The 14,951-nt window shown below is 43.5% G+C and overlaps 1 protein-coding gene across 2 annotated transcripts in view; it reads right to left on the bottom strand.

Moving 5' to 3' along the window:
• Window positions 1-2,239: 2,239 nt before the first annotated feature.
• The window catches only part of KIF27 (kinesin family member 27), a 479,420-nt gene continuing 466,708 nt past the window's right edge, over window positions 2,240-14,951 (bottom strand). For both annotated transcript variants that reach the window (XM_086961311.1, XM_086961310.1), the window contains exon 18: window positions 2,240-5,214. In XM_086961311.1, coding sequence (XP_086817437.1) covers window positions 4,724-5,214 — 491 coding nt within the window. In that variant the 3' untranslated portion in view covers window positions 2,240-4,723. The remainder of the gene's footprint in view (window positions 5,215-14,951) is intronic.

The following is a 14,951-nucleotide window of genomic DNA, read 5'->3' on the forward strand; positions in this document are numbered from 1 at the left end:
CCTTTAATGATAAACAAAATATTTATTATGGTTGCCCCTCACTTCATTCTTATCCAAGCAATCGTCTCGATCCGTGTCTACGGTTATTAACTATGATCCCCCTTAAGACTAGAATGTTTATTACATATATATTTTATAACTACATAGTTGTTAACTGTTCACTCTATAATTTTAATATTGTATTTATTTTCTTCACTCTCTTTTTACCCTTTTTTCTTTTCTTCCCCTTTTTCTTCTTCTCTCCTGCTTTACTGATTTTTTCTTTTCTTTCCTTTCCTTATAAAAAAGATTAAAATGCATTTGTTTCAGCATTATTGCTATATTTCCCAATGCAAGTTCTTAGGCTTACCGTTTAATATTATATGCTATGTTTACTTTACATGAACTTTATACTTTGATTATCTTATTTCTATTCATTAGACTGGTGCACTTTTCATATTTCTTCTTTATTCGGTATTTGCTTGGATGGATTTAGTGATGTTTCTTGTCATATGCTGTATATGCTTCTAAAAGTAATAGCCATCATGTTGTGTCTATTTATGGACAAATTGGTACTGTCAGATCAGGTAGTATTCATCCCAGGGCAGGCTACTTCTCTTAATCAGAGGACAATGTACCCCCTGCTGCAGCAGATTAGACCTATGCGGGAGGCAGCCTTAATGGATGCCATGAAGGTCCTAAGCTCACATGGAATGTTCGTTCCTATGACAGTCTTGGAGAGAATGGAGCTTAGCAGGTACATCATGAGTCTCAGTAGTCTACTGTATACTGCCCCGGCTGAGGCTTTTGGTCAACAACTGAATAAACCGCTCATTTCCAGTTGGCAGGGGCACTCGTCAGGGCTTCTCAGTTTGCCTTTGCTATTTGTACTTGCACAAGAACCATTAACCTGTACAATCCGAGAACATCATTCGTATAAAATCATTCCTTTCCTGTTAATAAGACTGTTTAGTATCATTAAATACAGATGACATCGCTATTAGTTAAAAATCCTGCTGTGAACCGGTCCGTACTCATCAGAGAAGTAATTAAATATGCAAACTTCTTTAAGATTAAATTTAAAGGCGGAAAAATTATGTTTTTCTTCTTAAATGCCGATTATAAAATGGATGGAGATAGAATACTCATTTCAATGGTGTGACACGCCTGTGAAATAATTGGTAATCCACATGCATCGGGATAGAATTCACCTGAGGGATAACTATGGTCCCATCCTTAGAACCTTGAAAAATCAAGTGAAGAGATAGGTTAAATTACTGCTATCATTGGCTGGCAGACCTGAAATAGTAGTCCTGCGGACATTTGTATATCTTTTCACCAGTTACGCATTCCATTGCATAAAAAACCTTTCCATTACATTGTAGACTGAACACTCTACACTGGAATGGGCTGCAAACAGTCTAAAATCAGATGGGAAGTGTTAGCACTGCCTTATGACACAGGTGGATAGAAAATGACCAGATTACATAAAGAACACTTCAGTTAAGAGTGTCTGTTAAACAACCCAAGCCCATGACTGAGACATAAAGTGAGGTGTGCACACTAGGGATATGGACAGTGAGCATGACAGCAAGGCATGCTTTGTAATATTTTTAACAATATTTAGAAATATTCTACATACCCAACATTTCATGCCATCGTAACTGAGGTATTGATGAGCAGGAATATACTCAACTTTTTTTTAGATATGGCGTTAATGTCACTGGACCGCTCCAAAGGTACAGAACTGCCAATGGCTTTTGATATACTTACCACCCAGATTTGACCCCCTACACATATGATATTTGCCATGAACACTAGAGGTTGAGGTTCCAAGTTGCACACTATGTTTGAGCATTATGTGTAAGTGTGATCACCCAGGTAAGGGTAAGAGGAGAAACTATTAGGGTGGGAACGCATTCCCTGGTGACTACACCCATGATCTGACATTAGGACCGAAGTGTAGATCTGCGGACGTTTTACAAGAGAATGCCTGTTGCACTCCCTCACTGACTGGAAACACGTAATATGTTCATAACCTTCTCCTAATTTTTGTCTACTTGTGTAGTTTTCTTTAATTTTCCTCCATTCAAAATAGTGAAGAGGAAAATGTTTAAAGTCTGACGGAAAACTAGGCGATCCAGATCTTCAGTGCTGTTTGTCTAAAATTACGTTATTATACTTCTCATTAATTAGTTATCGTCCTATATCAACAAAACCAATTTTTTGAGGTATTTATTTTATTTATTTAATTGTTTTTCTACAGCACAAAGTAGGCACCATGTGCATATGTTTGCTGTATAATAATAACTGTACAATGACAATAGCTTACATACAAAAAATGTATAATACAAAACACAAGTGTAAAAGTCTTCAAACGTAAAGGTTATCATTTTTACAGAATCAGAAGAGGTATTCCCAAACTCAGTGAAACGACTGCCAAACAAGCCTGACTATTCAAGGGGCAATCTAAGGTATATTTGCTGTTTAACGAAACCCAGGGCAAGTAGTACATCAGCTTTCAGTGACTTGTCAACTTTGTAATGATAACGGGGCAGTCAGTGACCTAAGATACATGTGGATGTAATCCGCGTTAGTTACGGTGGGCACGTGTTAGTATAAGGGGTTTGGTAAACACTGATCGTCTACCAAGACTAATTGCCAGAACACCTCTGTTGGAGACCGAAGACTGAAATATGAAAGGGACCAGTGTATTCTTCTCCCTTTTAACTAGTATGATTTCTCTGTAGAGACAACGGCCAGGTGAATATACTTACTCTGCTGAATTACTGTAAATTTCTAGCGATGGAATTTCTATTTGTAATGTGATAGCGCGAAAAGTCTTCAGGGTATGTAGCTTCCTCAAAACGTTCATTGATTTTCTTTTTTATTTTACTGCATACAAACTGGTTACTTTTATTTATTTATTATTTTACCAGTGCTTCCTCTCTCTGCACAGTCTGTCTTTTGGCAAAGCAACACTTGTGACCTCTGTGACATAGAAGCTTTTCTCGGGAGGAAGCAGAAACACTTTAGATCCCCTGTCATTTCATTTTGTTCATTTTAAACAACCGTACTGAGTGAGGTAAGGGGACTGCTGAGGAGTAGTAAAAGGACTGGAGTGCCTGGAGACGTGGAGGTCAGTGTACGCTGAGGGATCATGGTTCCATATTTACTTATTTCTCTGGTCTCTCTCATTTGTTTGGAGAGTGAACCCTGTGCCCTAGGGACGTGGAATGGTTCCCACATATCCTGAGGGACAAGCGATCCCAATGAATCAAGAGTGTATACTGCATACAGCGGTCACTCAGCTGCCTCAGTCTTTGTCAGCCAGTGTTCTCTCACAGCACTGACGGGCCAGCTCACACCTTCAGTCTGGTACTCAGATCCCTCACAGCTCTGGCTGCACAGCTCTCTCCTAAGCCCTGAAGGCAGGAACAATAGGATGCTGGTGGCCAGGAGTTCCATGCTGGTGGGCTGTGCCTAGGACGTAGGACCACAAACAAAGCTCTGCAATGGCGCGACTGCCTTCGGCCAGGAGGCAAATGCTGCCCACTGCGCCACTAAGAGCACACAAAAGCCTTTTTAAGAGCAGTTACCTACCAGGGAACTAAAGAGAACTCAAAAGGAGAAATCAGACACAGCTTTTTTAGGAAAGCCTCCTGGTGGGTTTTTGTCAGGCAAAAAGGAATGCCAACATTTTGTGGACCTATATAAGAACTGCTCACTTCCGCAAGTCACCAGGCGTGTTTCTGTCAGGCACAAAGGCACTTATTCTGAGGTTTTTAGCCTATTAGAAAAAATGTGTATGAAAAACATATCCTAAATACTGGAAACTTGCGTGCTTTGGAAAGAGGTTGGCATTGAACAACGTTATGTACTTTAAAATTACAACCAAGGAAGAACAAAATGATCACAAACGTTTTGCTACAATTACATAAAGAGTAAAATAAATAATAACAGTACATGGAATACAGAAAAAATTGATAGAAATAGAGAACGGAGTAATTACAAAAGCGATAACAAAATGACGAATTAAAATAAAGTGAAATCAAGTGTGGCTACCTAAGTAGGTGGAGTGTATGTAAGCAAATTAAAGCCATTTTAAGACATTCAAAGAAATATCGCCAGATAGTTAACATGATGAGAGTAAGAAAAGGGTTTCCAAAACAAATTCACATGGACGATTTGAATTTGCAACCCACAATGACCTTCAATGACATGAGCACAAATATATATTCCCTAAACTTGACCAAAGAGCAGATCTTTTTAAAATACTCATGTGAGAAACAGTCTGCCCCTACTTTGGCCTCTGTTTTTTAAAAACAAACCAATCAGCATGAAAGTCATGAAAAAAGGCAACAGTCTAAAACTGGAGTAGGGGATCCTATAATTTTTTTTATCCATTCCTACCATTAAGCTGCATTTTTTTCAACAATATTTTCCCCTTATTGTGCAGGTCCCACGCTTTAAGAATTGGAAATAAAGCCCTTCCCTCCCTAAATTCATGACTAATAACTCTTTATCTTCTTCTTTATACAATCCTTTCAAAATATACTGTAAGATTTTCAATTTTTGAATCACAAACAAACATGATGCTGCCACAATTCTGTGTTTTCTCACGGGTAAACTATTTATCGCTCTTTGACAAGTATAATTTACTGATTAATTTAGAAACCAATGAATCATTTCTGGTAGAAGTATCTACTAGAATTGTGATTGTCAAAAGAAGTTAGCATAAGTGCTATAGTTTAAAGTCATGGGATCGTTTGGCGATTTCTATTGAATCTATAGGAATCGAACCAAGGCTCGCGCAGATACTGGACCTCCTCATCGACAGCTCAAGTGGTGGTATCTGCCGTAATTCTCGACGAGATACTTTAATTGGAGTCCCCTTCTGGATGGGCAGAATACCCTCTAGTGTTTGCGTATGGGTGAACAGCTGATTCTGAGGTTTTAAAGATGACAGTTCCCCATCTTCCACCGGCTCCTCACCACTTGACAAATCCCTTCTCATCGGTATCACTGATAGTGGAGGCTTTGCTGGTTCAGAAATATCTCCCAAAAGCCTGAACGAGTTCAGCTGCAGTTTTGAACTGGAATCCAGGTTCACATGATCTCTGTCTTTTGATCTTCCATTCATTTTGCTACTTTCAGCACTGGATGTCCATTTAAAATCTTCAGAAACAGGGCCCATTTCCTCTAGGTTTTGGATTCCACCTGAAGTGCCAGTGTCTGAAAAAAACATCCCAAAAAATATATTAATGGTTGTTATTCCTAAAACCATTCGAGGCTACCAAATGTCAATTTCCTTAACTGTGCTTCCCATAATATGTTTACAAACTATATTTAGAATCAAATTGGGAGTTAAAATTAGAATACAAAAATTAAGAAAAACATTCCCCATTTTTTAGGCAAACATACACTGTGTCAGTAGGGAGCTAAGGTCCTCATTCAGAGTTTGGCAAATAGAATAATATGCCACAAACGTAGCGAAGTACTGTGCTGCAAAATGATAATCTGCCCACTCTATTTAGAGTCGGGCAAAGCACACGCTGGCTCTGCCGGAGGAAACCTAACACCGATGGCTGATGGACTTAGGGCCATCAATGTCAGCACACAAGACAGCCCGTCCTACTTAGGACGAATGTTCTGATGTCCTCGTCTTCTGTTTGGGACCACTAGGAAAACTGAAAAAAAAAAACTACCCACTCACTCTAGGAGAAAACACTCAAGGTGTCAGGGTCATTAACTGTTGTTCAAAAATAAACTTCCACTAGATATTTGTTTGTGGAAAAAACAAAACATTTGCTGAGCAGCTGCATGAATCATGGCGACTGCTCAGCAAACTGTCAATGCTTTTAGAAGAACAGTTGTGGTGGCTATTGCATATAGATCTCTGCTAGGCTGGCGCAGATCTCCAAATATGACAGGCAGTAGTCAGCAAGTGTGATGGCCTGCCAACTCTAAATGAGGCTTTAAGTGTTGCACCTTTAACAACAGCATTACTGCATCACCTTAAATGACCAGCTCAACTCAAGTTCCTTTGGGTCAATGACAGGCAACATAGATTTATCCTTCTTAGGAAACGTTGGCTTGGTCAGTCATACATGATAAAGAGGCAAATGATGGAGAACTACAATTATAGGTGAGAAATGTCATTTTCTCTGGCATGAGAATTTGAACATCTCACGCCTCCCAAGAGAGAGTTATAAGAAATGCGTTACTTACCTGTAACTGCAGTTATCCAGTATTGGTATCTTTCATAAATTCACATGCCTGAATCATTCCCCGTCGTCGGGGTGTGAGTCCCTAGTACATAAATAAAGTAATGTCACATAGACATATACATATAGTAATGGGCCAGAGGCTTCTCATTAGTAACATATCCATGTCCTTTTGTGAAAAGGACCAAACTTTGGCCAAGAGCCAATCAGCTATCACCACCCTCTGGATCCTTCCTGGAAGGAGCCCTGGTCCGTCAGATTTTCGTAAGCACAGTGCTAAGTAGTATACTACTGAGAAAAAGTAAGGTGAGCCCTTCCAGGGGAGGTGGGTGGGTTGCATGTGAATTTATGAAAGATAACAATACCGGAAAACTGCAGATACAGGTAAGTAACGCATTTCTTATCCAGTATTAGGGGTATCTTCCATAGATTCACATGCCTGAATCAGAGTAGTGAGCAATAACAAGCACATTTCGAATGGTACAAAATGAAATCTCACTAGATAATAACATATCAATTGTGAAATGCAAAAGGTACCAAAATGCAATATAAAAGAGAAATGTGCAAGTAGACAGTAGGAAGGTGAGATGAAAGAGAAGGCTCAACTCTAGTGCAATAGATGACGTAGCACAGCTTATCCCACTGCTGCATCTTTCATAAGTTCAGTATCCAAGCAGTAGTGCCTGGTGAACGTATGCGGCGTCTTCCATGTCGCCGATCTGCAGATGTCAATGATGGGCACTCCCGCAAAGAGCGCCTTGGAGGTTGAAACTGCTCTAGGGGAATGAGCACGAACCTTGGAATGCAGAGGATGTCCTGCTTGCTGATGACAGAAGGCAATAGCTGCAGAGATCCAACGTGAAATGCTCTGCTTAGTCAATGGAAGACCTTTCCTAGGTCTGCTAAAGGCAACGAAGAGTTGGTTAGACTTCCGAAATGTCTCTGTTCTGTGGATGTAGAACTTAAGACAGCGTTTGAGATCAAGAGAGTGGAGACACCTCTCTGTTGCGGAAAGTGGATTCGGGAAGAAAGACCGCAGGACTATAGGCTCATTAAGGTGAAAGTCAGATGGGACCTTTGGAATGAATGTAGGATTAGTCCTTAGAATCACTCTGTCCTGCCTGAATTGGAGGAAAGGGTCTTGAATTGAGAAGGCTTGGAGTTCGCTTACTCATCTCGCTGAGGTAAGCGCCAGTTGAAGAGCTGTTTTCCAGGAAAGATGTTTGATATCAGCTTTGTGTATTGGCTCAAAGGGATGTTTCATTAATTGAGCAAGCACAATGTTTAGCTGCCAGGTAGGCGGTAAAGACCTCACCGGAGGGACTGTCCTGAACAAACCTTTAAGAAATTGTTTTACGAGTCTACTGGACCAGAGAGAAGCACCAGTTGAGGAACATCTGAAACGAGATATGGCAGCCAGGTGAACTTTTATTGAAGCATGAGCAAGACCTGAGTTTGCCAAATGAAGAAGGTAAGGCAAAATCTGTGCAGGTGACTAAGAAAAAGGATGTATTTTCTTTGATTTGCACCACATGCAGAACCTTTTCCATTTCAGGGAATACGTTTTGTTGGTACTGTCAGTCTGAGCCCGGGCTAGAACAGCTCTGCAATCTTGCGGGATGTCTAAGTTCAGGAATTCTCTGAACTCAGGTGCCAAGCCAATAATTTGAGAGATGCTAGATCCGGATGTTGGACTTGTCCGTGGTTCATTGTAAGGAGATTTGGGCACGGTTTCAATTGGATCGCCGGTTCCAGCGACAGGAGATGAAGGTCCGTACACCAGTGCTGGCGCGGCCAAGCTGGAGCTATCAAGTTCAGGGTACAATGTTCCACCTTCAGCTTCCGGAGGACCCTGGGAATCAGGGAAAATGGAGGAAATGCATACGCAAAGACGTTGAACCATGCGATCGAAAATGCATTCCCTAGAGATCCCTTCTGGGGACGGCAGCTTGCGTAATGTTGGCATTTGGCGTTGTGTTTGGTTACGAACAGATCCAGGTGAGGCCTGCCCCATCGGGAGAAGATGTGATTGAGAATTTGGTGTCCAGCTCCCACTCGTGGCACACAGAGCGCTGTCTGCTCAGTGAGTCTGCAAGGACATTGTCCGTTCCAGGGACGTATTCTGCCCGAAGGGAAATGTTGTGAAGAAGTAGCCAGTTCCAGATTTTCTGAGATTCGTGAGACAACATCAGAGAACGAGTCCGCCCTTGTTTGTTTATATAGTGCATTGTGCTGGTGTTGTATGTTCTCACAAGCACTGGGGAATTTTCGATCCGAGGCAGGAACGCTCGAAGCGCCAGGTAAACTGCTCTTACCTCGAGAAGGTTTATGTGCAGTTGTCGTTCGGCAGGGGAACCCTGTCCGTTGATTCTGAGTTCTTGGAGGAACGCACCCCAACCTTCCAGGGACGCATCTGTTGTTATAACATGCGGCGAAACTGGAAGCAGGAAAGGCATACCCCGCATAAGGTTCTGTGCATGAATCCACCACTGTAGAGCTTTCACCATGGGAGGAGTCACTCGGATTACATCGTCGAATGATCCTGTACACTGGATCCATTGAGTGGATAGCGCTTCTTGTAGAGAGCGCATATGAAGACGGCAGTGTGGAACTAACAGGATGCAAGAAGACATCATCCCTAGCAGAGACTTGTAAAGATGTACCATGGGGGTTGTTTTGGTTTGTACACGGGCCGCCAAGGATGCCAGTTTGGATTGACGCTCCTGCGAAGGGAATGCTTTCTTCTGAGCCGTATCGAGGACAGCGCCTAGGAAAGCGAGACGCTGGTAAGGCTGAAGGACAGATTTCTCTCGATTGAGAGTAAGGCCCAAGTCGTTGAAAAGTTGAAGACAGGCGTTGGAGGACTTGGTCACGCCTGCAAAAGAAGGTGCCTTGACGAGCCAGCCGTCCAAGTATGGGAAGACTTGGTGATGTTGTTGCTGGAGGTACGCTGCTACTGGAGACAGGCATTTTGTAAAAATGCGTGGTGCTGACTTCAGGCCGAAAGGCAACATCCAAAACTGGTAGTGTTTGCCAGCCACAGCGAACCTGAGATATTGTGTGATTCCTGTGGATAGGAACGTGAAAATAAGCGTCTTGAAGGTCTAGAGACACCATGAAGTCGTTCGCATTGAGGAGTTGTAGCACCTCCTGAATGGACACCATACGAAATGACAGTTTTTTTTAGATACTTGTTTAGGTCTCTCAAGTCCAATATAGGTCTCCATTTTTTCGCTTCCTTCCGAATTAAGAAGAATCGGGAGTAGAACCCCTTGCCTCTCTGACCGCAAGGGACTCTTTCTATAGCGCCTTTCTGGAGCATTAGTGAGAGTTCCAATTGCACCAGATGTAAATTCTTGTGGAGCATTGGGCGAGGAGGGGTTTGAGGCGGAGTTTCTATGAACTCCAGAGAGTGTCCGAAGCGAACTAGTTTGAGGACCCATCGATCCGTAGTAATCTTTCTCCAATTTTGTAGGAAAGATAAAATTCTTCCTCCAACTTTGCATGGTGGAGAAGAAGTGGAGACCTATGGCAGAGAGAAGTCATTGTCTTCTGGCTGTGTCCTTCTTTCCTCATTTACCACGAAAGGAAGACTTTGTGTAAGACGACTGTTGTTGTTGTCTTTGCTGATATTGGGGTTTGTACTGCTGATTTGAGCTGTACGAGGACCGGTAACTTTGAAAATCACCTCTTGAAGATTGGCCACTCCCTCTTGAGCCCCGAAAGGGAGGATTTTTAAACTGGAGGGTACCCAGTGCCTTCGCTGTATCGGTATCTTTTATAATACCTTGAAGCGCCTCATCAATGTGTGCTCCAAACAGAAGTTATCCGTCGTAAGGCATGTCGAGCACCTTAGTTTGCACTTCCAGTCGGAAAGTAGTTGCTTTGAACCAGCCTTGTCGTCTCAGTACCGCAGCTCCAACTAGTTGGCGGAATCCTGTTGATGCGATATCCATCGCACAATCAATCATCTCTGAGGCTGAGCGTTCGCCTTCTAAGAGAATCTTTTTAGCCTCTTCTTTTTCTTCCTCAGACAATGATCCCAAATATGGGGCGATATATGCCCACATTTGACGGTTGTACCGTCCTAACAGTGCCATAGAGTTTGAAGCGCGCACTGTCAACGCGGACATCGAAGAAAACCGCTTTCCAATATTGTCCAGTTTTCGTCCCTCCTTATCCGGTGGCGCAGTTAGAGCAGCAGAAGGATTTTTCGATTTGCGCTGCGCTGCTTGAGTAATGACCGAGTCCGGCTTGGGATGGCCCGTAAGGCAAGCTTAAGCCGTGTCTGGAGCCCTATCTTTCTTGTCCAGCCTGGGCAGAACTGGGGGCAAGCAAGAAGGGTTTTGCATGATTTTAACCCCTTGGTCCCAAATGCAGTTGATGATAGGTATGGACCTAACAGCCTTTTTGAATGGTTCCTTAAAATCATAAAGGAAACAATCTTGTTGTTGAGTGGGTATTGGAATCTTGAAACGCAAAGCCGCCCTTTCGAGGATATTATTTAATCCCTCAATGTCCTCCGGGTGCGAATCGGCTTGAGTTGGCACAGGAGATGCTGGACATGGAATGACATAATCATCCCACTAGTCAGGTGAGTCCTGGAGTTCCCCTTCCTCCTGCTGTTGCTCCTCCTCTTCATCATCTGAGGATGGTGGAGGATGTGAAGGAGCAGGATCCGACTGAAGCACTAGAGGTGGAGGCAGAGGTCTAGGCGGAGGAGAAACCACTGGAGGTGGTGGAGGTGTGGAGGGAAACCTTTGTTTATAGTCTGCAATCAAGAACTGCAGATCCATGACTATGGATGCGGGTAGACACACCATAGGTTGAGGAGGAAGAGGAGGCTGGAATTCCTCCTGGTAATGTACTTGTTGGTCCTGTTCTTGCTCTTCATTATCTGAACTCTTGTGATATTTTACATTCAGTTCAGATGGGCTAGTAGCTGTCCGGAACATAGAGCCCTCATCCGGGTCTTCGTCGTCCAGAAGATGCGCAGGTGGTAAAGCCTGGACTCTGCTCGGAGAGGTTAAATCCGGTGTCAAAGTGCGCTTGGTCATTTTTAAGTGAACATATGCACTTTTTAAGGTAGGTGCCTGTGTCATCATCGAGCCCGTCTATGGGGTGGTCGTCGACGGAGAGACGTCGACGACTGATCCAGATGGCATCGTCGACGATGCCGATGGTCTCGTCGACGACTTCATCGACGGCGATGGCATTGACGGTGCCTTCGTCGACGTCGATGGAGCCTTCGTCGACGTCGATGATGTTTTCGTCGACGACGATGGAGCTTTCGTCGACGACGATGATGTGGTCTTCGTCGACGTGGAAGCGCTCGTCGACAATGGCATAGACGACGATTTCTTTATTGGTATAATAGATAGAACGAACCTACCCGTCGACGACGAGGATATTGTAGACGTCCACGTGGATAATGAAGATGACACCACAGAAGTGGAGATGGTCGCTGTTGACGCTGTCACAGGCAGAGCTGTAGATGTCGTGAAGGGTTTCTTGAAGGTGGAAGCAGAGTCCTGAGGAGAAACCTTCACAGGCAAGGCCTTGGAATGAACCTCTGAAGACTTCAGCGTCTTCTTTTGAGGTGGCTCCGAAGATGGTCCTGGGGATGTCAGTCTAGGCCTTTTAGGAGAGGAATGTGTACTCCTGAAGGAACACTCACTCTCACCAGAAGAGACTGTCTGGTCTTTATCTTTCAGTCTCTGAAGCCATATCAACAGGCACCCCTCTCTGTCTTTGAGGGTCTTTGTTGAAAAAGTCCGGCAGACTTTACAATCCTTAGAAGAGTGGTCAGGGTAGAGACAATAAAGGCAATCCTTATGCTTGTCATCTACATGAAGCCTCTTCTTGCCACAAGAGGCACAAGGTCTAAAAAGTCCTTTTTTAGGAGCATCAGCCATGGTAAACTGACAACCTCACAAAAATAAAGAAGTTCTGTGAGAAAAGTACTGGAAAATACAGAGAAATAAGGAAAACTGAGCAGAGCTCAGTGGAGACTCCCTTAGCCCGACGTGCAGTAGAAAATCTGAGGGACTAGGGCTCCTTCCAGGAAGGTTCTAGAGAGTGGTGATAGCTGATTGGCTCTTGGCCAAAGTTTGGTCCTTTTCACAAAAGGACATGGATATGTTACTAATGAGAGGCCTCTGGCCCATTACTATATATATAAATATATGTCTATGTGACTTTACTTTATTTATGTACTGGGGACTCCCATCCCGACGACGGGGAATGATTCAGGCATGTGAATCTATGAAAGATACCTCTAATACTGGATAAGCAGTAGCTCCAAGAAGAAGACAGGAAAAAGACAAGACCGCATTTGAAACATATATTTAAGGGTATCTATTCTGCACCCACTGCTCTCCTAGCAGCAGATTCAACATAGCAGAATATATTGGATGGATATCTATGTAGCTTCTGATTAAAGAAAATAAATATCATTACTTTTTCTTCTTACCTTGGACGCTGCCCAGTTGTTTTTGGGTTTTTGGTACTTAGGTTTTGGATTCCTGCTGTGCTCTTTGTGAAATGATATTTCCCTTCATCCCAGTCGAATGCATGCTACTACCTGACATGAAATTCGGCCACTTGGATGACTTTGAATTTTAAAATATTCCAAACTTGATATCTTGTAAGCTAACTGTAGGAGTACAATCTTCACTCTCTAGTTGCATATTTATGTTATTGATTTAATGTGAGCTGGTCTCAGATCGAAATTGGTGAAATTTGTTTCGGAGAAACAATATTCACCAAATTCAAAAGTCCAAATTGGTGCACATCCATCAGAACCTTTTCAGAGCTCCGCTGGTAGGAATGGACTGCTGGGCAAGCAACCCCGGAAGTGGTGGAGGACCTTCCTAACTACTGTTCAGTGACCAGACCCATACTATGGCCCTTAAAATTGAGCACTAATACAGTGCTACAGCAGTAAACTCTCAGAGTAGCATGGCAAGCAGTGCAATGCAGCCTTCCCAGGGAGATATTGTGAGGAGACAGTCAACACTCAACAATCAAAAGAGGAGTACTTTGTTTTCCAATAGACCGTGCTACACAAAATCATAAACAGGGCACACAGTTCTAACGAGAAAAGGCAGCAATATAATTAACAAGGCAAAATCACAGGTGCAGGCTTACAGTGAAGATGCAAGTAGTTAGTTGATTCTAGGACCTGTAGGTCAATCTCTGGCCATTCAATCTTGATTCACTTTAGCAATTAAGCCCGATCTGAAGTCAAGGCCCACTTGTCAGGTTAGGTACAAGTAAGGTTTATCTGCTCTCCTGGAAGCAGTTGAACCCTGGAAAGAGCTCCTCACCACGGTGTTCTGCAGGTGGGTGGCCCCCACCTCTCTTCTGAGGATGCAAATGAAGCACCAAATGCCACAGCTGGTCTGTGAATTGAGCAGTGAGTTACAGAGGAGCAAACCGGCCCAGTGCAACTTCCCTGGCTAAACAGTGAAAAGCCCACCCTCAAGTTCTTGGTGATATTGTCATTTCCAAACACTTGAAGGTCACAGCCAGAATCAGCACCAGTTGCCGATCCTCAAGCACAACATGGGGAGACTGCAGGCTTTGGTTTAATTTGTCTTTGTTGGTGCAGTGTATTAATATGCTGTGGGAGCACAGGGAGGCTCATTCTCCACCCTTGAGTTGGCTCCGACAACATCAAACCAATTAAGGGTGACCACAGGCATTCATCACACCTGATGAAATTAGTTGGATGCAGGTAGACGCAGTCCAGCACTCGGATCAATTGCTGAGATTTCTCTGATTTGAGTCCTTAGTCCTTAGTAGTTCCTTTCTCCCAGGCATTATACATGGGCTTCTCCTCTAGACAAGCCTCCATCTGAAGAGGTATCCTCCACTCCTCTCTCTCACCAGGCCAGTAAGGCTTCATGCCAAGATAGATCTACAGCTCTCTTCTAGTGGCTGATGCAGATTTCCGGATTATGTTCCCTCCTCACCTATGGGAGACTGGCTGCCAGGAGCCCTACATCACTAGAATTCCGTGACACTATGTGGAGTGCCTTCTCTTTGAACAAACTTTCTCAACACCTTTGGTAAGTTTACAGCCCTTTCTTTACTTTCCCGAGAATGGTGATTCCACTGTCATTATTCTGGGGCCAGTTTGAGGAGGCTCTCTCTGACCGTGCATCCCTTCTCTCCAGAGCACACACAGTCTTTGCTCCCATGTCAAGGTTCCATAGTAGAAAGTGAGAGGAGTGTCTCCAAGTGTACCACCAAAAACAAGAGCACAATCAAGAGTGAAGACCTTGCTCTTGGAAGACATCTGCCTTTTGGAAGTAGCACCTACGGGACATTCAAGAGGCAGATCCTAAAAGAACAGTTCCTTCAGCACTTCAAAGAAGATCACTGTCTGCACCTCCTTATGTCCTCCGTCTTATCTAATGTGAGTGCTCAGGAAGGAATAACCTGGCAGACGATTAATAAAAGGCCACTGTTAAATTTCTAAAAGCAGCCCTATCTCTATCACTCACAGCCAAATATTCTGTGCCTCTTAAAAGCCTCAGGAATGCCAGAAATGCACTTTGCTAGTACAGGAGGCATTGCTCCACTCACCACCATCTTGAGTCATGCTTTACCAGGGGCAATCCAAAATGGATCCCACTCATACCACTCACCTATCTGACATAAAGCTCTATGCTGGCAGTCACCTCAACACAACATGTCAGCCCGAGGATCTAGTTACAATGTTTCAGCTGAAATTTACAC

This window comes from Lissotriton vulgaris, chromosome 3_1 (assembly GCF_964263255.1).
Source record: "Lissotriton vulgaris chromosome 3_1, aLisVul1.2, whole genome shotgun sequence".
Taxonomy (NCBI): Eukaryota; Metazoa; Chordata; class Amphibia; order Caudata; family Salamandridae; genus Lissotriton; species Lissotriton vulgaris.